Source organism: Pseudophryne corroboree, chromosome 6 (assembly GCF_028390025.1).
Source record: "Pseudophryne corroboree isolate aPseCor3 chromosome 6, aPseCor3.hap2, whole genome shotgun sequence".
Lineage (NCBI taxonomy): Eukaryota > Metazoa > Chordata > Amphibia > Anura > Myobatrachidae > Pseudophryne > Pseudophryne corroboree.
The window spans coordinates 240,544,457-240,567,048 of NC_086449.1; the positions used below are offsets into that span (position 1 = coordinate 240,544,457).

The 22,592-nt window shown below is 46.2% G+C and overlaps 1 protein-coding gene and 3 non-coding genes across 6 annotated transcripts in view; 3 read left to right on the forward strand and 1 right to left on the reverse strand.

Moving 5' to 3' along the window:
• Positions 1 to 12,479, reverse strand: part of FANCI (FA complementation group I) — a 297,155-nt gene extending 284,676 nt beyond the window's left edge. For 2 of the 3 annotated variants that reach the window (XM_063925788.1, XM_063925786.1), the window contains exons 1-4: positions 11,479 to 11,799; positions 10,083 to 10,184; positions 7,496 to 7,568; positions 7,012 to 7,142 (exon numbers count right to left, since the gene is read on the reverse strand). In XM_063925788.1, the coding sequence (XP_063781858.1) occupies positions 7,012 to 7,142; positions 7,496 to 7,568; positions 10,083 to 10,166 (288 nt within the window). In that variant the 5' untranslated portion in view covers positions 10,167 to 10,184; positions 11,479 to 11,799. Of the gene's footprint in view, positions 1 to 7,011; positions 7,143 to 7,495; positions 7,569 to 10,082; positions 10,185 to 11,478; positions 11,800 to 12,457 lie in introns of those variants that run through there. The other variant, XM_063925787.1, reaches the window with a different exon arrangement.
• TRNAR-ACG (transfer RNA arginine (anticodon ACG)) lies at positions 11,821 to 11,893 on the forward strand. Its single transcript has one exon. It is a non-coding gene; the product is annotated as a tRNA-Arg (tRNA).
• TRNAR-ACG (transfer RNA arginine (anticodon ACG)) lies at positions 12,174 to 12,246 on the forward strand. Its single transcript has one exon. It is a non-coding gene; the product is annotated as a tRNA-Arg (tRNA).
• Positions 12,480 to 12,581: 102 nt separating the features above from the next.
• Positions 12,582 to 12,654, forward strand: TRNAR-ACG (transfer RNA arginine (anticodon ACG)). Its single transcript has one exon. It is a non-coding gene; the product is annotated as a tRNA-Arg (tRNA).
• The last annotated feature ends 9,938 nt before the right edge of the window (positions 12,655 to 22,592 follow it).

A 22,592-nucleotide genomic window follows, 5' to 3' on the forward strand; every position in this document is an offset into this window, starting at 1 on the left:
CCACGAACCTGAGGTACCCTTGGTGTGAAGGGCAAATTGGGACATGAAGGTAAGCATCCTTGATGTCCAAGGACACCATAAAATCCCCTTCTTCCAGATTCGCTATCACTGCTCTGAGTGACTCCATCTTGAACTTGAATTTTTGTATGTACAGGTTCAGAGATTTCAGATTTAGAATAGGTCTTACCGAGCCGTCCGGCTTCGGTACCACAAATAGCGTGGAGTAATACCCCTTTCCCTGTTGTAGAAGGGGTACCTTGATTATCACCTGCTGAGAATACAGCTTGTGAATGGCTTCCAATACCGTCGCCCTGTCTGAGGGAGACGTTGGCAAAGCAGATTTTAGGAACCGGCGAGGGGGAGACTTCTCGAATTCCAACCTGTAACCCTGAGATACTACCTGCAGGATCCAGGGGTCCACCTGCGAGTGAGCCCACTGTGCGCTGAAATTCTTGAGGCGACCCCCCACCGCCCCTGAGTCCGCTTGTAAGGTCCCAGCGTCATGCTGAGGCCTTTGCAGAAGCCGGGGAGGACTTCTGCTCCTGGGAAGGGGCTGCTTGCTGCAGTCTCTTACCCTTTCCTTTGCCTCGGGGCAAATATGAATGTCCTTTTGCTCGCTTGTTCTTATAGGAACGAAAGGACTGCGGCTGAAAAGACTGCGTCTTTTTCTGCTGGGAGGGGACTTGAGGTAAAAAGGTGGACTTCCCGGCTGTTGCCGTGGCTACCAAATCCGATAGACCGACCCCAAATAATTCCTCCCCTTTATACGGCAATACTTCCATATGCCATTTGGAATCCGCATCGCCTGACCACTGTCGTGTCCATAGACTTCTTCTGGCAGATATGGACATCGCACTTACTCTTGATGCCAGAGTGCAGATATCCCTCTGTGCATCTCGCATATAAAGGAATGCATCCTTTAATTGCTCTATAGTCAATAAAATACTGTCCCTATCCAGGGTATCAATATTTTCAGTCAGGGAATCCGACCAAGCCACCCCAGCACTGCACATCCAGGCTGAGGCGATTGCTGGTCGCAGTATAACACCAGTATGTGTGTATATACTTTTTAGAGTATTTTCCAGCCTCCTATCAGCTGGATCCTTGAGGGCGGCCGTATCAGGAGACGGTAACGCCACTTGTTTGGATAAACGTGTGAGCGCCTTGTCCACCCTAGGGGGTGTTTCCCAGCGCGCCCTAACCTCTGGCGGGAAAGGGTATAACGCCAATAACTTCTTTGAAATTAGCAGTTTTTTATCAGGGGTAACCCACGCTTCATCACACACGTCATTCAATTCCTCTGATTCAGGAAAAACTACAGGTAGTTTTTTCAGACCCCACATAATACCCCTTTTTGTGGTACTTGCAGTATCAGAGATATGCAAAGCCTCCTTCATTGCCGTGATCATATAACGTGTGGCCCTACTGGAAAATACGTTCGTTTCTTCACCGTCGACACTAGATTCGGTGTCCGTGTCTGGGTCTGTGTCGACCGACTGAGGCAAAGGGCGTTTTACAGCCCCTGACGGTGTTTGAGACGCCTGTACAGGTACTAACTGGTTTGCCGGTCGTCTCATGTCGTCAACCGACTTTTGCAGCGTGCTGACATTATCACGTAATTCCATAAACAAAGCCATCCATTCCGGTGTCGACTCCCTAGGGGGTGATATCACCATTACCGGCAATTGCTCCGCCTCCACACCAACATCGTCCTCATACATGTCGACACACACGTACCGACACACAGCAGACACACAGGGAATGCTCTGATAGAAGACAGGACCCCACTAGCCCTTTGGGGAGACAGAGGGAGAGTTTGCCAGCACACACCAAAGCGCTATAATTATATAGGAACAACCTTATATAAGTGTTGTTTCCTTATAGCTGCTTAAATATATATAATATCGCCAAAAAATGCCCCCCCTCTCTGTTTTTTACCCTGTTTCTGTAGTGCAGTGCAGGGGAGAGCCTGGGAGCCTTCCTACCAGCGGAGCTGTGTAGGAAAATGGCGCTGTGTGCTGAGGAGATAGGCCCCGCCCCCTATTCCGGCGGGCTCTTCTCCCGGTTTTTCTGAGACCTGGCAGGGGTGAAATACATCCATATAGCCTCATGGACTATATGTGATGTATTCTTTTTAGCCAGAAAGGTATTAACATTGCTGCCCAGGGCGCCCCCCCCCCAGCGCCCTGCACCCTCAGTGACCGCCGGTGTGAAGTGTGCCTGAGCGCAATGGCGCACAGCTGCAGTGCTGTGCGCTACCTCATGAAGACTGAAAAGCCTTCAGCCGCCGTTTCTGGACCTCTTCTTACTTCGGCATCTGCAAGGGGGTCGGCGGCGCGGCTCCGGTGACCCATCCAGGCTGTACCTGTGATCGTCCCTCTGGAGCTAGTGTCCAGTAGCCTAAGAAGCAAATCCATCCTGCACGCAGGTGAGTTCACTTCTTCTCCCCTAGGTCCCTCGTTGCAGTGAGCCTGTTGCCAGCAGGACTCACTGAAAATAATAAAACTATCAAAACTTTTACTCTAAGCAGCTCTTTATGAGAGCCACCTAGATTGCACCCTGCTCGGACGGGCACAAAAACCTAACTGAGGCTTGGAGGAGGGTCATAGGGGGAGGAGCCAGTACACACCACCTAGTGGTCAAACTTTTAAATTTTGTGCCCTGTCTCCTGCGGAGCCGCTATTCCCCATGGTCCTGACGGAGTCCCCAGCATCCACTAGGACGTCAGAGAAATATGGGGGAAAAATTGACAGGGGTTCCCCCATATTTAAACAACCAGCACCGGGCTCTGCGCCTGGTCCTGGTTCCAAAAATACGGGGGACAAAAAGCGTAGGGGTCCCCCGTATTTTTGAAACCAGCACGGGCTCCACTAGCTGGACAGATAATGCCACAGCCGGGGGTCACTTTTATACAGTGCCTTGCGGCCGTGGCATCAAATATCCAACTAGTCACCCCTGGGGGAGTGGGGACCCCTTCAATCAAGCCCCCCCCCCCCCCCCCCCCCCCCCCAGCCACCCAAGGGCCAGGGGTGAAGCCCGAGGCTGTCCCCCCCATCCAATGGGCTGCGGATGGGGGGCTGATAGCCTTTGTTGAAAGTAATGAATATTGCTTTTAGTAGCAGTACTACAAATCCCAGCAAGCCTCCCCGCAAGCTGGTACTTGGAGAACCACAAGTACCAGCATGCGGCGGAAAACCGGGCCCGCTGGTATCTGTAGTACTACTACTAAAAAAATACCCCAATAAAGACATTACACACACACCTGGAAAGTATAACTTTAATGCATACATACACACCACCATATACACATACTTACCTTATGTTCACACGAGGGTCGGTCCTCTTCTCCATGTAGAATCCAAGGTGTACCTGTTGAAAAAATCCTACTCACCAAATCCAGTGTAGAGGGCTCCTCGGGTAATCCATTTGTAATCCACGTACTTGTAAAAATAAAAAAACGGGACACCCGACCACGAACTGAAAGGGGCCCCATGTTTTCACATGGGCCCCCTTTCCCCGAATGCCAGAAACCCCCTCTGACTGATGTCTAAGTGGGTTTCTTCAGCCAATCAGGGAGTGCCACGTTGTGGCACCCTCCTGATCGGCTGTGTGCTCCTGTACTGTCTGACAGGCGGCACACGGCAGTGTTACAATGTAGCGCCTATGCGCTCCATTGTAACCAATGGTGGGAACTTTGTGGTCAGCGGTTGACCGAAAGTGACCTCACCGCTGACCACAAAGTTCCCACCATTGGTTACAATGGAGCGCATAGGCGCTACATTGTAACACTGCCGTGTGCCGCCTGTCAGACAGTACAGGAGCACACAGCCGATCAGGAGGGTGCCACAACGTGGCGCTCCCTGATTGGCTGAAGAAACCCACTTAGACATCAGTCAGAGGGGGTTTCTGGCATTCGGGGAAAGGGGTCCCATGTGAAAACATGGGACCCCTTTCAGTTCGTGGTCGGGTGTCCCGTTTTTTTATTTTTACAAGTACGTGGATTACAAATGGATTATCCGAGGAGCCCTCTACACTGGATTTGGTGAGTAGGATTTTTTCAACAGGTACACCTTGGATTCTACATGGAGAAGAGGACCGACCCTCGTGTGAACATAAGGTAAGTATGTGTATATGGTGGTGTGTATGTATGCTTTAAAGTTATACTTTCAAGGTGTGTGTGTAATGTCTTTATTGGGGTATTTTTTTAGTAGTAGTACTACAGGTACTAGCGGGCCCGGTTTTCCGCCGCATGCTGGTACTTGTGGTTCTCCAAGTAACAGCTTGCGGGGGGGGCTTGCTGGGACTTGTAGTACTGCTACTAAAAACAATATTCATTACTTTCAACAAAGGCTATCAGCCCCCCATCCGCAGCCCATTGGATGGGGGGGACAGCCTCGGGCTTCACCCCTGGCCCTTGGGTGGCTGGGGGGGGGGGACCCCTTGATTGAAGGGGTCCCCACTCCCCCAGGGTACCCCGGCCAGGGGTGACTAGTTGGATATTTGATGCCACGGCCGCAAGGCACTGTATAAAAGTGACCCCCGGCTGTGGCATTATCTGTCCAGCTAGTGGAGCCCGGTGCTGGTTTCAAAAATACGGGGGACCCCTACGCTTTTTGTCCCCCGTATTTTTGGAACCAGGACCAGGCGCAGAGCCCGGTGCTGGTTGTTTAAATATGGGGGAACCCCTGTCAATTTTTTACCCATATTTTTGCAACCAGGACCGGCTCAAAGAGCCCGAGGCTGGTTTGGCTTAGGAGGGGGGACCCCACGCATTTTTTTTTTTAAGTTTAAACATTTTTAATTTTTTTTACAAGGTGCACAATGAAGCCCAGCACGGATCTCACAGATCCGGCCGAGATTCATTGTATTAAAGTCGGCAGTGTTTTACAAGTCACTCACGTAAAACACTGCCTAAAAAAACGAATGACATCGACATCGGAAAAACCGAAAATGCAGAATACGGCAGCTTAGTAAATTAGTCGTAATCAATTCAAAAAGTTGCATATTTACACTTTCGATGTCATTCGTGATTGAACTTTGACCTCAAACGGGAAAATACGATTCTTAGTAAATTTACCCCAGTGTCCCTGGACATAGCTAAATGGAGACCACCAAACACTCCACACACAGGTGGGGGCAGACAGAGTTTCCCCCCCAAGAATGGCAAGAGAGAGACAGAGATTGGAGCCAACCCACAGTGCTTTTTTGCAAGGAGAAACCCCTTAACAGCGCTGACTTGTGCTCCTTAATAGGACACACAGTCAAATAACAGCCTCCTCTCCCTTCTACAACCCCTTGGTACCGTATACAGTAAGCTGGAGTTGCTGTGGAGGGACCTGTATCTTCCTTTCAGCTTGCATGCAGGAAAATGGCGCAGGAGAGCTGCTGGGTCCGCTCTGAGGAGAAGCTCCGCCCCCTTAATGGCGCTGTCTTCCCGCTCTTCAGGTGATTATACTGGCCTGAGGAAAGTTGCTGGCTGAGATCCCTGGACCCCAACAGGCTTGCTGACCAGTGTTGGGGGTAAGCGCTGGCCCAGGGTGCCCCTCACAGCGGCGCACTTTGTGCCTCTGGTACCGTCCAGGAACGCGGTTAATACCGCGCTCCTTCCCCGTTGCCGCCATCTTCACACCAGCCCCCCGCTTGCTAGGGGAGTCAGTGACTAACTCACCACTCACTACAGCTCTGTAAGGGGTCGGCGGCATGCTGCTGGTGCGAGCAGTTCCCCTGTGGCGGAGACCGATCAGACCCCTCTGGAGGTCAGTGTCCAGTCAGCGGAATCAGTGGCTCAGACCCCGCAGGGCGGACACTGCTCCCCCCTTAGTCCCACGCTGCAGGCTGGCTGTTGCCAACAGCCTCCTGTAAAAAAACAAACTCTATTTAAAAATTTCCAGGAAAGCTCAGGAGAGCTCCCCTAGCTGTGACCGGCTCCTCCGGGCACATTTTCTAAACGGAGTCTGGTAGGAGGGGCATAGAGGGAGGAGCCAGCACACACTCTAAAACTCTTAAAGTGCCAGTGGCTCCTGGTGGACCCGTCTATATCCCATGATACTAATGTGGACCACAGCATCCTCTAGGACGTAAGAGAAAGGATTTTTCTCCCCCTTAGCTACAGTGCAGAGACTTGCTGCAGATGCAGTGGCATACCCTCCAACTGTACCTTTTTGGCAGGTACAGTACCTTTTTTTTTTTGGTCTGTACCGATTTTTGGCTCTCCAAACTTCCATTGAAAGTATAGGAAAATGGGCGTGACCAAGCCACTTTACCCGTGGCCATGCCCCCTTTTTCGAATTTGAACCGATTTTTATGTGTAAATTGTTGGAGGGTGTTGCTGCAGATGCAGTGGGCCTATTTTGAGGTGTGGACCTGGAGCTGCAGCTCCATCAGCCCCATTGTTAATCCTGCTCTGGGAACAAACAGCAGCCAACGGGCAGAGCCTCCCATTGGATGTAACCTGTGTGGGAGGGCGTTTCTCGCCCAATCATCTGCGGACTGGGTGTGATAGACCTGCTTTTAACCCAATGAGAGCTCCTAGCCCCGCCCAGAGTTATACACACAGTCACTCTGGGCTATTATATAGGAGATGAGTGCTAAATTTCACTGTGAGTGATAAATTGCACCTGCCAATCAGCTCCTAAGTGCCATGTTACAGACTGTTGCCCTTATTTATCAAGGAGTGATACATTTCACTGTGAGTGATAAATTACACCAGCCAATCTGCTCCTAACTGTCATTTTTCAAACCCAACCTGGGACATGGAAGTTAGGAGCTGATTGGCTGGTGAAATTTATCACTCACAGTGAAATTGATCACTTATTGATAAATAAGGGAAAATGTTGTTTTGATGCCCTTACCTAACCCCCATGGTGAGCAATGTCCCCAGATGGTGGAGAAGAACATAAAAGCAATTTAACTTAAACTAAAAAATAAATAGCTTTTTTTTATCAAGTAGTGAATTTCATTATTGTGAGATCTGTAAAACACAGAACATGTAAAGGTGCGTGCCGGCATTACCTCCAGCATTAACAGCCCCACTATTTCAGCAGCCACTTCTCTCTGCAAATCTCCAGATTCCACAAGTTCTATGCAGTGTTTATAGGCAACAACCCTCCGGCGAATGGCTACATCCTCAGCACATGGAGACCCTGCACAAAAGAACTAAATTAAAGCTGTGTGAAGGTCCCAATGTAATAGCAACATGAAAATAGTGGCAGGAAAAGTCATTTATGAGTATGAGCAAATGACATTTCATAATTCCTGAATTACATTCTATTTGAAGACTTTGGGATAAATTTACTAAAACTTCTAAAACAGAGAATTGGTGATGTCGCTTACAGCAACCAATCATGCTGTCTATCATTTTCTAAAGGGCAATAGAGAAATGATAGACAGCATCCGATTGGTTCTCACATCACCAATTCTCTGTTTTATAAGCTTTAGTAAATTTATCCCTTTGTGTATGTAATGTCATTAAAATAAAATATACTAATACATTTACCTTTAAAAATACCACGCAATAGTGCCCCAGGCTCCTTCCCATTTACTGCATGTTTACTGATGAGCTTTACCAGCTGAAACAAGAAACAGACAGACCATCAAACACCAAACAATACATTTGTAGCTTATAGGCCCTACACATTGGCCAATCCGCCGCCGAGCTGCCCGACGACGGATACGGCCGACGGGCGGCCCGGCGGCGGGGGGGCAGTGACGGGGGGAGTGAAGTTTCTTCACTCCCCCCGTCACGCGGCTCCATTGAAGTGCAGGCAAATATGGACGAGATCGTCCATATTGGCCTGCATGCACAGCCAACGGGGGACCAGCGATGAACGAGCGCGGGGCCGCGCATCGCTCATCGCTGGAGCCTCCACACTGAAAGATATGAACGAGTTCTCGTTCATTTATGAACGAGATCGATCATATCTTTAACACAAATCGGCATGTGTGCAGGGCCCTTTAATCCTATTATGATTTGTGGCTGGTTACATTTGTGTGACTGAAGAAATGAATGAGGAACACTAAAAACTGGGAGTTATGTAAGCGTTGCAACAACTTTAGAGAGTAACAAACAGTCTTTTCCATAAGAAGCAACACAACTCCAACATTTTTAATACAAATATCATCTGCATACCCCAAAAATACTTATAGAAAAAAATGCTCATTCCTGCACAGCAATAGCAGCTGGCTGTAAAAGTATTACTGTATTCATTAGGAGTCACGCAGTGTCTGCCTGTTCTGAGTATACCTGTTTAATGGAAATGGCAGGATTACTTAACTTCATGTATGTCTTTGCATTCACTGTATAAATTAGCACAATAGGCCTGTATATTACACACTAGCTTTTAGACCAGGAGCAGGCCCGCCATCAGGGGGGTACTGAGGCACAGTTGTCCCAGGGCCGGCCTCTCTAACAGAGAGGGAAGGGCCCGGGGTGCTTATGCTGCCATCCAACCCCATCCCTATTGAAAATGTCCCTCTCAAAATGGCCGCTGCTTTAGAGGAGACAGTTATTAAATATACTAGAGGAGGCTCTGACAACGAGCAGAACCCCTGAAAACAAGCAAAACCCCTGACAACGGGCAGGTACTGCATAATTACTGTGTGGATGTAATATGGTGTCAGGGGCATTACTGTGGGGACTTAAAATTGTGCAAGGGACATAATCTGGTGTTGTTCCTTATGTGTATAGGATTTTTTTTTTTATATAGCTTAATCTTTATTTAATTTTCTAATATATATATATCTCTGAAAGAAAGTGAGGGTGCACTCAGTGAGATCAAGTATCACAATATATTTACTAAAAGTAACAAGCTCACATACATCTCAGTTTAAAATCACAAGCTTAGGGAAGATTCACCAGTGCCTCCGGACAGCAGCTAGCGGCTCACTCCAAAGAGCTTTCGGCAGCAGCAATTTTTCCTCAGCGTCTCGGCTCACGGATTTGATGTTCAACACCTGTGTGTTAGCCACGTCCTTCAAGGCCACGCCCAACGGGTTTCGTCACTGTTGGAAACACCCTGACGAAGTCCAACAGCGACGAAACGCGTTGGACGTGGCCTTGAAGGACGTGACTAACACACAGGTGTTGAACATCAAGTCCATGGGCTGAGACGCTGAGGAAAAATTGCTGCTGCTGAAAGCTGTTTGGAGTGAGCCACTAGCTGCTGTCCAGAGGCACTGGTGAATCTTCCCTAAGCTTATGATTTTAAACCGAGATGCATGTGAGCTTGTTACTTTTAGTAAATATATTGTGATACTTGATCTCACTGAGTGCGCCCTCACTTTCTTTCAGTTTACTTGTTTTGGGAATTGCAGCTTATGGTATTGGCTGTGAAAAGAGGTGCTGACACTCACATCTACTGGAAACGGACCTATATCTAAAAAAGAACAGACGACATTGATTGCACAAATTGCACAACCATATCTTTTTATATATATATATATATATATATATATATATATATATAGTGAAAAGCAAAAAGAAGGCAGCGGCACTCCGTCAAAATCAAAACCGTGTATTAAATTGTAAAAAACAGTGGTCACATATCAACCAACGTTTCGGGACCCTAAGATCCCTTTGTCAAGGCGTGAATATATATATATATTTATTTATTATTATTTTTTCGGGAGAGAAGGGGGGTGCTGCCTATTTTGTCAGTCCCAGGCCCCACAATTTCTTATGGCAGCCATGCCCAGAGACTTGCCTTGGTTTTCTGTATTTTAATAGTTTCTATAACGTATATTTTTCCATCCCCACCCAAGAGTCTCCTTTACTCCTCCCGCGTTTCAATATTTCTCTCTATCCCCTTTGTCCCCTGCACTCCCTGTCTCTCTTTCCTTCTCCCACGCATGTCTACCTCATGGTCTGGTCCCAGCAGTGACTACTATGCCATAATATTGGCATGCGGAAACAGAGCATGTTGTCATTTCTATCAGCAATCTGCTTTATTAAATAGATGATCAGGCTTCTGCCAATCATTTTATAGGATTTTACTACTATAACAAAAATATGGTTAATGGCAATATTTACACCCAAGGATCAAGGAGAAAAACATTGCTAGTACAGGCTGTGCAGCTGCTCTCACCTCTGCATCTTGGACAGTCTTAAGGTATTGTTGAAGTTCGTCTGTTCTCTTTTCAGCAGCTAAAGACAAGATTTTCTGGTCCATAGTATTAAACACGACACCCTAAATATAAAAGTAAACATGAGTAGAGGACTTGAAAAAAGTTAAATTAAAATGATCCTGCTTAAAACATAGGCCAGTATTGGTGTTATACCAAGGGAGGTGACATGATGGAATTAATGTTAATGTACTTTTGAGCACAGGATAAAAAAAAGAAAAAAACAATGGAGTGTGATGCAACGCAGTACACGCCTTCAGTACTGTACTCACATACTTCTGGTGCCTTCACTCAAGTGCACAATACAAAAAAGGAGTTTGTATTTATTTTTACCAGTCTCTATACCAGGGGTGCTATGGTGACCGGGGTACAATCTTTAATAGTCTGAAAGTAGAAGGGGGGTACACCTAGCGCCCAAGTGGGGCCTACTATGATTAGTGCAGAGGTTCCCAAACGCGGTCCTCAAGGCACCCCAACAGTCCCGGTTTTAGGTATATCCATGGCTCAGCACAGATGGTTAAATCAAATTGACTGCGGTGCTAATTAAGTCACCTGTGGCCAAGCATGGATACATTTAAAACCAGGACCATTGGGGTGCCTTGAGGACCACGTTTGGGAACCTCTGGCTTAGTGTAATGTTTCTAGATGCAGTATGGGTGAGTCTTATACAATACTGTGAATAGACACGGGAAACTTCAGCAATCACAATAACATAATTAGGTGATCCAATGTGATTTTATTGGAGGACTATAAATACCAATATTCAGACATTGTTTATGAATATTAAAACTGCAATGTATTAAATAAAGTGACCCATTATTCTACACTACCACCCACACCACATCACATCTATATATACAGGTAAGCACAATCTGGGGCAGGAGATATATAGGGGTGCATTGCCTGGGGCAAGATCTATAGCGGTGGGGGGGACAGGGGGACGGGGGGGGGCCTCGTGGCAGGATCTAAGTGGGGCAAAATCTATATACAATGGGAAGTATGGCCCATGGCAAAATCTATATGGAAGAGGTGTGGCCTGTCTACGGGGGAGGGTCTGCCTTGCAGGGGTACACGTGGTTTTACACCATTATTGCCCCACGAAAAATGCCCTGCAGCACGCCCAGGAACCCGGCATGACAGCTGTCACAGGGGCCTCAGTAACCCAGTATGAAGCGTCCTAGTATCACAGTCACAGTGCAGTGTATAAGGAACCACAGGACAGTGGTGACTCCGCCGGAGAGGAGGATGGCAGTGACACTGGCACTAGGGACGGGCCAGCACATGATGCCAATCAGTCGACACATGCCTACACTCTCCTCCCCCCGGGCTGCTAACACTGGCTGTTCCGAGGGCGCTCACCCTGACTCCGGCGACAGACAGGGCGCAGCTCCTTCAGGGTGACCCGCTCCCAGGTAACAAGCAGCAGCGGCTCCAAATCTCCCGCGCCCGACGTCACTTCCACATCACTGTGCACTGGTAACATCCGGCTGTGCCCTCCTCCTATCGCCCCTGTGCCTGGGTGCTGCTGGTGTTCCAAGTAACCACACATGTATGGTGTCATGCAGGGGTAGTATAGGCGCTGCCCAGGAAGCAGGGTACATGATGGTAGCAGCAGCACAGGGTCACGGGCATGTCACTACAGCACGGGGGAGAGAGGGGGCGCAGTACAGGAGAGGGGGCAGCGGCTGCTAGGCTCATGCGGGGCCAGTGGCGCAATGGATAACGCGTCTGACTACGGATCAGAAGATTCTAGGTTCGACTCCTGGCTGGCTCGGTGTGTTTTTTTTATGTTTTTATTCATCATACTTCCCCTCACTGACCGTAGTAGTAATATAAGCCTCAGCATCGTACAGGGATAAAGCAACCTTTAGGCGAGAGATCATCACTGTGCATGTACAGTGATGACTGACAGAGCATTGCACAGTCCCGGCAGCAGATGCCTCCCCCCACACCCCTGCCTCTGTGTGCAGATCACCCTGTACTGTACCCGGAGTGCGGGAGCTGTATAATGTAACAGTGTAGAGGAGAGCAGAGAGGATCAGGCTGACGTGTGCGGGCCAGTGGCGCAATGGATAACGCGTCTGACTACGGATCAGAAGATTCTAGGTTCGACTCCTGGCTGGCTCGTTCTGTATTTTGTTTTTTTTAAACAGTCCTAAGTGCATGTGAGACGTGATGATAGGTCAGCCAGCCAGGAATGGCACATCGTGGGATTTCACAGTCGTTTTAAATAGCCTCCTAGAAGTAATGTTCTGTTCTATGTTTTACTATCCCCAGTAATACTATAGGTACTCCATAGCCTGGCAGTATCACATCAGATAATATGAGACTGCTGTACCTGTGAGAGTCTGCAGCTAGGGCTGGCTTGCTGAATGCGCCATGTGTTCCTGGAGTATGAGATGGTAACATGTCCTTACGCTGCATTTCCCACTGAGCCTAATCTCATAGGACCCCCACATGAAGGGCCAGTGGCGCAATGGATAACGCGTCTGACTACGGATCAGAAGATTCTAGGTTCGACTCCTGGCTGGCTCGGCTTCACATTTTCTCTTCTAAAATAATAATAATTATTATACATAGCTATCTGGGACTATACAACGCTAAGCTGCTTATTTATTTGGTTGGAACATTCTACAGCTTGTGACATTCCAGAGCAGGTTGCACTACTGTAGGTGTGTGTGTTATTAGCACACTAAAGAATAGATAGAAAACTAGTGTTTTATACTGGATATAAAATGCTTTATTGTGATGTCTAGTATGCACATACATGTATTGCTGCTATAGTTTACAATTATAACAAATATTAGGTAAGCTGGGAAAGAAAAGGGAGCGTGTTTTATATGAAAGTTATTTGCGCCTCATGACTTTAATTAATTGGCTCAAATGTATCAAAGGTGCACACGTATGTAAATACAGCGTTTGCTCTTCCTAGGTAATCTATATATTGTTTGCTAGCCATCGGAAAATATTAATAGTGTAAAGGTCCATACACACTTGACGATAAAATGAGCGATGTCGCTCATTTTCCCCCTCCTTGAGCGACGTCGCTCATTTTATCGTCAAGTGTGTATGCCGCCAGCGACGACCGATGCGCGGCCCCGTGGGTCGGCAACGATCGTCGCTGTTGGGAGGGCATGCATGCAGGATCTGGACTGTCGTCCACGACCTGCATGCAGGGCTGCCGAAGGCGTGACGTCACTGAGCGATATGAGCGGTCATATCGCTCAGTGTGTACAGTCGGCCACCGGCCGGCACGGGAGGGGGAAACATTAGACGATGTCGCTCACAGAGCGACATCGTCTAATGTGTATGGGCCTTTATTAAAAATAAAATCCGCTATAGAACAGAGTGAATGATTACCTTTGTGTGTAGTTTTTCATTTTAGGGTGTGTCGAAGTCGAAAATATTATTTTCACACACATCACATATAAACTCCACACAAGTGGCCTCCGTGCGCGTGCTTGTGCTGCCGTGCGTGCGCATATTCGCAAGCTACGTATAATCGCTCACACGGTCGTGCGTGTTAGCACGTGGTATGGGTAACTACGGTAGCATATGTATTCGCATGGAAAAGCCACAAAGACATATCTCATATTTAATCCACATAGCACATAATTTACACATAGCCTACATGCACCACACCAGCGAGTTTCATTTGTTTAAAAGGTACAACAACAGAGGGATTCGACTTTACAGGATATGAGGGGACAGAATTAGGTTAGGAGGTGGTGTTTGGTATCCAGCTGTACAGTATTTTAAGGACAATATTCCGATGGCAGTTTGCAGAAAGTAGCACGCTCCTGCGCATAGATATGCGCAGGAATATATATTATTAATATCACACTGAATGTACTGTACTCTTGATATTCGTAGGGAACCCAGTGGAAGACATCTGCAAGTGCACCTGGACCAGGCATCGCCCACCTATTCAAACCAACCTATGACCCCTCATGTACTGTAAATGACCAGCTCTTTAACCTATGGATGAAGAGATTACAGTTTCCTTTGTTTCATGCTTTGGACCATTGTATAAAACCAAGCCTCCTGGCTGGCCTCAGTCTCTTTCTCTGAAGGTCATCTATTCAGATTGACTGAGGACCGGAATCCGGGTTGCGCAGGCGAACAAACGTATGTATCCATTGATTGTAGCCTCTTATGTGATTGTATTATTGTTGTAACCCCCTTTTGAGTAAATATATGTTGGTGGGTTGGATCCCAACATTTTATATACAATTGGTGTCGTATTCCTTTCCTGCTAGGGGTTATAAAATGTATTCCGCCTCACGTGTAGCTACTCTGTGCTTACAGCGTGACGGCGTGCTTACGCAACGTGTACGCATCTGTTAGGAGTTTTACACACACACACGCTTAGCGGTCGCAGCAGCCTGAACAGATATATATTTAAGGTATTGCTTTTTCTTCCTGAAAGTTAATCAGCTTTAACAATTCGGAACTCTGTCCGGATCTTCTCACACTCACAGACTTGCAGGCCATGAACAGACTTTGATCTACAACAAAGGGTGGAGACACATGTTATGTAACTTGCATTGTGTTGAAATCAGTTTGTGTTGTTAGATCACGTCTGTTTCTGTCTGGTTTTAGAGGTGCAGATTGTAATCCAGAGGACATGCAGGAAAAAAGCAGTTTAAATTTGTGTGTAATTTTGGAGCGAAAGCATACACAAAGCGTACCGATACTTTGCCTGCTTTCTCACATATTGTTGCCATAGGTTAACAGTCATTATAGATCTGTGTGAAATCGGATACATTTGTTTGCTATATAGATATTTGAGTGTATTAAGGGTGTAATTGTAAAACACGAAACGCAGTTCCAGCCTAGTCGTTTAGGTTTATACGGAACAAGTGTGTGTTGGGTTAGTGAGCGATAGTACTTTTTATTGCTCACATTTATCGAGATTGTGTCGTTTATTGAATTGCGAACGCACATTTGTACACGTGGTACAGAACATGAGGACAGCGTACAGAAGCGTGCACGTGGTGTAGAGGCACGCACGGTCGTGTGTTTATGCAAGGTTAGTAGAGTTGCGTGCGCAAGGTAAAACCACACGATAGTTGTTCAATTTAAGGCGGGATAGTATACATTTAATACTGTAGCACATAACTATCTGATTTCAAAAACAGATTACCATGATATTTTATTTGAACTGTACTACCTCTGGGGTAAAGTAGCCAGTCAAAGGGAGTGATATTTTTCTGTACAGAAAAACATTCTGCATTTCTGTGAGCTGAAAGTAAGAGTGACTGGAGTTGAACCCCGGAATTTCAGGTCCCGTGGAAACACTGATTTAGTAGAGGCTCGGTGGCATAAGGCCCGCTACCTTACGTGAATACATAAATAGAGAAATACGCAAGTCGTGAGGAGATTTGCACAGGAGCGTGATGGGGAATTGTGAATTGTGATAGAATTGTAAATTGAAGTAAAGGTTTTGTGTTACGCTCCGGCTGAGGAGCGCAGCTTGTGAATTCGACTCCCGCGATCGTAAGGCATATAGATAACAAGTATCTATAGGCCATGCGATTGAACGTGCGGTCTGTGTGTTCTACATAGCACAACGTGATACTATTGTGTCATATGCGCTGTGGAAAGCATACGCAGACGTGATTGTGTAAACAAGGGGTTTTTCGCTGATTACGTCAGGAAATCTACCTGGTGGAAGTTCATTGGAAAGGATGAGCAATAGTTATTGAAGTTTTCTGTTTTTCACCCTACAAAAATTCCAGTGGAAAGATACCGAAAAATAATTTTTCGCTGCCTCTCTCAGGAAAATATTCCAACAGAACCTCCACCGAAAGAAATTGCGGTGCTGTAAGGTCTGATAGGAGTCCTAAGTTGGGTACATCGCGATCCACTATCGACAGTGTATCGTTGTACAGGCCAGCGTGGGTGAGAGCGAGTGAAGAGCGCTCGGAGAACTTTCACTGTCTGCTTGCATTGTGTATTTTGGTGTTTGTGATAGAGGACCCCACAATGGGAGCCAGTTGCTCAAGTGAGAGACGTTCAGCAGCCAGGGTTCAGGCTGGAGAGCTACGGTCCAGGGGGTCAGCTCGGTTTATAATGTGTGGGAAATATGGTCCACACGCAGATGCTTTTTGCGATGAATGGGTACGTATGACTGCTGAAGTTAGGGCATCATTCCCTAGGGTGGGTAGCTTTGAACCAGAGGTACTGCAGAATGTAGGTATTAGAATATGTCTGATCAAATCTAGAAAACAGAGGATCAGACATAACGACTGTTTCAAAATATGGCAACGAGAGGGAGAGGTGCAAAGGGAACTGGCTCGCACAGCCAGTTCCAAACCTGACAGGAATGTGAGTACGAGCACACCATTACCGACATATGTCGAAGGGGAGAAAATGGCTACAACCAATGGTGCATTGGAAATTGATAGGGATATTCATGTAAAATGTATTAACCCTAACCCATGTATATTGTACCTTGTCCTAAGTTCTCTCCAAGGTCATAGGTCGGAGGAAAATGATGCATCCATCCTACTCTCAGCCCTCATCCAGGCAGCCACCTTGCAGGAAACTCAGGTGGGCCCAGCCCAACCAACAAGAGCAGTGACGGTGTCCCCCACTGAAAGGACTGGTGAGATCACAGCCACCGGTAAGTGTGAGACTGTTCATTACACAGGGACAATAACACCTCACAGTGAACCGATTAGGAATGAATTGGTTGGGTTACATCCTGTCTTGAAAGTAGCAACTTCCAATGGGAGAACCGATAGCCAGGGAGTAACCCTAACCAGGAATAATGCAATGTATTGCCCGTGGACCAGTTCAGAACTGCGGTCAATAATGTCAGAATTCCCAGATCCCCGGAGACATTTAGCCAGATGTCAGAAGTATATCACAGATCTGGGTAATGCCCATGAACCTGCAAACAAAGATTGGTGGATACTTTTGAAAGCGTGCCTACCCCCTAATATTGACACCCAAAAATTTATCACGGATTGTAAGATAGAGTCAGACGATCCTCTGACTGAAGAACACAAATTCAGGAGAACGTGGAACGAATTAACATACAACTAGGATTGTATTTCCCTACTGCTGTTAAGTGGAGCAAAATTTTCTCCATAAAACAGAGAGAAAATGAAATGACATCTGAATATTTCCAAATAAATGGCAAATAATGGCTAGATACACTGGGGTATCGGACATAGGGAACGATGCAAATTACAGGGAGGTGGCTGTCTCTGTGCTAATGGACGGGCTCAATAAGGCATTGAGGGTCAGGGTGCAGACTTCTTTGCCTAATTGGAGAGGGGTCACAGTAGCTAATCTCAGGGAGTGCGCTATTGAACATCACAAGAATATCTCCAGACGCAGAGAACAACAGGAGGAGAGGTTGAGGACGGTAAGTATACAGGCTCTTGCAGGGAAGTCCCATCAGCCTAAACCACAGACCTCTGAGGGTAAGAAACGGTCAACAATATGTTACATTTGTAGAAAGAAAGGACATTTTGCAAGGGATTGTAGGAGTAATGGGACACATAGTTAATATAGACCCCCTAGACCAGAACACGAGCCACATTATTAAACACATAGACTGGACCAAGGGACATATAGTAAGGATTCAAAAGCCATATAGAAAAACAGATTCGGCTAATGGGAAGAACAAAATAAATGCAACGTTACCCTTTGACAAAACTTGCTGAGGTTAAGATGGGGCCTCTATGATGCTAAACCTTTACTTCTTTCCCTATCAGAAATGGCCCCTGACTAACGTAACAGAAACTTTGTTAAATATGATATACATATAGTGTGCTCCTGCTCAGGAGGTACAAAGTATGTTAGACACCCACAAAGACTAACGTTGCATTTCACTGTTCTAGATTCATGTCCGTCACAGGTAGAGGAAATTATCTCACAAATACCGGGTTCCCTATGAACTTAGGATGGACAGGACACTGGATTGATGGCTGGGATAGTCCCAGTAATGACACAACAAACACAGACCTTGAAGGGGAGTAGACCAAGTAGAGAGTCATTCCCCGTAGTGCCCAATCCAGTTGTCATTTTTATAAAATTCTCTTTACCTCTGAAAACTTATCTAATACCAACCTATACGTGGTTTTCCTCCAAAGTCTCTTTTTCATAGCTTACATTCACCTACAGGAGGGTACAATACATGGACCCGATTATAAGTCATACACCACATGTCTTATCAGAGATTCAGAGTGCTGCCTGAATCCAGAATATCTCACCAGCATATTGGCATGAGTATTACTGCAGTGTGCCTTGTCATGCACAAAGGGTGGAGAATGGGAATACCGGTGAAGGGAGATTGTGGGGGTAATTCCAAGTTGATCGCAGCAGGAAATTTTTTTAGCAGTTGGGCAAAACCATGTGTACTGCAGGGGAGGCAGATTTAACATGTGCAGAGAGTGTTAGATTTGGGTGTGGTGTGTTCAATCTGCAATCTAATTTGCAGTGTAAAAATAAAGCAGCCAGTATTTACCCTGCACAGAAACAAAATAACTCACCCAAATCTAACTCTCTCTGCACATGTTATATCTGCCTCCCCTGCAGTGCACATGGTTTTGCCCAACTGCTATCAAAATTCCTGCTGCGATCAACTTGGAATTACCCCCAGTGTACGGACAACAATATGTATGATGGTGTGACAGCCTGTTGGTGAATGCAAACCTGACATTTTTTCTTTTTTTTTTATTCCCCTCTTTTCTCTCTTCCAGAGATGTTTTTACTTCACACAACTGATGACATTTAACACGGTTAACATGCAACAGTTAATTGAAATGCAAAATTTGTGTTCCCTACAGGAGAAGGCGGTCTGGAAGGTGAAGGGATATGGTCAGGAGTCCTCAGGACTTTGGACAGATGGACACAGTAAGCCAGTGGCCCCCATGGCATATCTCCCAAACCTAACTGAGGCGGCACACTGTCTGACTCATCTGGGCAAGGAAGGTATGTGCAAATTGGTAAGAGCCTACTGGAGTGCACCAGGGTTCTCTTCTCATGCAGGTAAGAAAGCAATGACATGTCTTACTTGCTTGAGGAAGAATATTGGTAAGGCAATACCAACAGAGCCATCCCATATCCCTCCTACAGATGGACCTTTTCAGGTAATACAAATCGACTTCATACAGTTACCACCCTGTAGGAATTTAAAATAGGTGTTAGTATGTACTGGTGTGTTTTCCAACTGGGTAGAAGCATTCCCCACTGCCACAAATACTGTCGTGTTCACTGCAAAGAAATCGTGCAGGAATTTGTGTGCAGATATGGTATCCCTAGAATGACTGAAAGTGATAGGGGTACCCATTTTACAGGTGAAGTATTTCAGGTCATGTGCAAACTGATGGGTATTAATAGCAAGCTGCATACTCCATACCGGCCACAGGCAAGTGCGAAGGTGGAGAGAATGAACAGCACTATTAAGAACAAGCTGAGCAAAGTGATGGCTGAAACTGGGTTGTTGTGGCCAGAAGCTTTGCCACTAGTGTTGTACAGCATCAGAACCACTCCCAGGTCACCGCTTAACTTATCACCCTTCGAAGTTCTTTTTGGTCGACAACCTCATGTAATGATAGACCCCCAGGATGATTTGAAGTGCAATAACGAAATAACTGTGAAATATTTGGTTAGGATGAGCCAGCAACTGAGAAACCAGCAAAGGAATCTAAAGCTGGTGATTCCTGACCTACCGAACAGTAATTGTCATGACATTGAGCCTGGGGATTATGTGATGATTAGAATTTTTTTACACTCAGGTTGCCTCATAGACAGGTGGGAAGGACCGTATCAAGTTTTGTTGACCAGCACGACAGCACTAAAGGTCGCAGAGAGAGAGAGACTTGGGTCCACTCGTCCCACTGCAAGACGGTCGCTGACTCTGAGAAATCTCGTAACAAATAGAAAGGTGAAGAGAACCTCGAATCACTAGAGAGTCTGTTCCGGGAAAGCTGAGAGGCAGGACTGTTGAGACGTTGAGCAAGGATCTGGAATGGGTTCTGACGGAGAGTACGGTTTCATAGGACCACAGGAGCAGCATATCACTCGAGTAAAGGCTGGTATCAGTAAGAGGTCTGGTAGTCACGGGTCACGGAGCTCGGAGATAATGTGAAGGGTTATTGTCTGATGAATATTGTATATGTAGAAATTGCGAAAACATAGTCGAAGATGGGTGCATCCAGAGATGTCAGTCAAACAGTAATATCGACACTGGCCGACATCCTTTGAGTGATTACCACTCATTAGTGGGTGCGGTCTTAAACCAAACGGAATGCTGGGTGTGCTCCCAAGTACCTCAAGGACAGAGTAAGTCGGGATTAGTGCCATATCCTTTAACGATAGATGAGGTACTCGAATTACGGGGTGGGAAACCGGTGGACAAGAAATTCAATATATCTAGGCCCCCTAACTTGAAGCTCCACCAGTACCACGTCGATAGGTCACTGTTATGTTTTAATGTATCCAATTTCCAGAAACCAGGAAATTGGGAAGTGACATGGAATAACCAGACAATGACCTTTTCACATAGGGCTGATAATATACCTATCGACTCCGAACTTGTACGCAAGATAGCCACCAGTGGGAAGTATTTTCGGTATAGGTATATCCGTGGGATGAAAACCATGTGGGCTGGAAAAGTATCGCAGGGGTATTGTGCCCATATCATCCAGCCCGATACTTGTACTGAGCAAATGAGAGAACTAGGGACCAGTTTCTTTATCAGGAAGATATGTAATATGGTGTTGTTGCATTTTGTCCCTTATGTTCTCCCAGACAATGCCTACTTCATATGTGGAAGGAAAGCGTACAAGTGGCTTACTCCGAGCTCTGAAGGGTTGTGTTATATTGGGAGAGTACTACCAGAGGTCATGACCATAGCACACGACAAAATGAAAGACATTCACCGCAACGCTCAGACTCCTTATACTCATACCCATTATGAACACATCATCAAGAGACACCTCATAGATAGGGCAGAGCATGCAGCCTCTGATTTGATCCATGAATCCACCAGGATTCAAGTTCTTCTCGCATTAGATATCTCCCATACTGCCAGAGGAACTATAAATTATAGGTATATCCATGCGCTAGCGAACGTGATAGATAATATCACTGAGATGTATGATGACACCTTCAGGTATACGGGCAGGGAGTTACAAGCCTACAAGAAGGAGCTGGTCCAGCACAGGATGGTCCTTAATTATGTTACGGCTGTGACAGGTGGGTACTGTGTTACTCTGTCAACTCAATATGGTGTGAAGTATTGTACGTATATTACGAATAGCGCTGACGACCCCACGGAGATCATCGATCAAAAGATGGACGAGATCTTGCAGTTAAAGTGGGAGTTCAGAAGGAAACAAAACCTAACCTTGACAGCTGTGGGTAATGAATTGACCGGCTGGCCCTCATGGTTGAACCCACTCAAATGGTTTTCTAGATTAGGAGAGTGGGTGCAGAATGTAATTGCGAGTGTGGGAAAGTTTCTCCTTTGTATCCTAGGTGTCGTCATAATTATTGGTTTGATATTCAGATGTGTTCGAATTCTGACGCGGCGCAAGCACAGCACAAATTTGATGAGTCTAAGAAGCGAGGGCGTTGTTACAGCAGCGGATTTGATTTATGACCCATCTGTAGAAACAGCATTATGATAATGCAAATGAATTGCATGGCCTGTTTCTTTCACCATTTCTCTCTGTTTCCCCCTCTACTCAGAAACAACCGACCGGAAAAGACGTCAATCATACCCAAAATTTCTGTGAATGTATTTTTATGTGTCTTACCCTCATCTCTGCAATCTTCAGTTAATGGCACACATAGTCGATAAATGATATCTAGATATAGTAGCACACACATACGTTTCCCCTCCATGTATCATCAGATAAATGTGCTCCCCATTTGTTGGTATAAGAAGCCGGAAAGGTAAGGGCTAATGGCCTTCGCCTGGAAAGAGCTCGGTAGTGTTTGTTTGCCCATTTACAGACCCGTAATACGGGATGAGAAGGAGTTAATGTATACTTCGCAATACCTCAAAGCTTGCTTAGAACATATACGGTACGATGATACATGCCCCTCAGACAATAATTCATACATACATGCTTTTTCTGTCCCACTAGGATATACATTTCCCACCTACAAATCTTCCCCAGATATAAATATATATTTGAACTTTTGTATATAATGTACATGTAATATTTTCAATTTTGTTATTAAGGTGTGGCAGTTATTGTTGACTGCCAAAGGGTGGACTGTCGAAGTCGAAAATATTATTGTCACACACATCACATACAAACTCCACACAAGTGGCCTCCGTGCGCATACTCACAAGCTACGTATAATCGCTCACGCGGTCATGCGTGTTAGCACGAGGTATGAGTAATTACGGTAGCATATGCATTCGCATGGAAAAGCCACAAAGACATATCTCATATTTAATTCACATAGCACATAATTTACACATAGCCTACATGCACCAC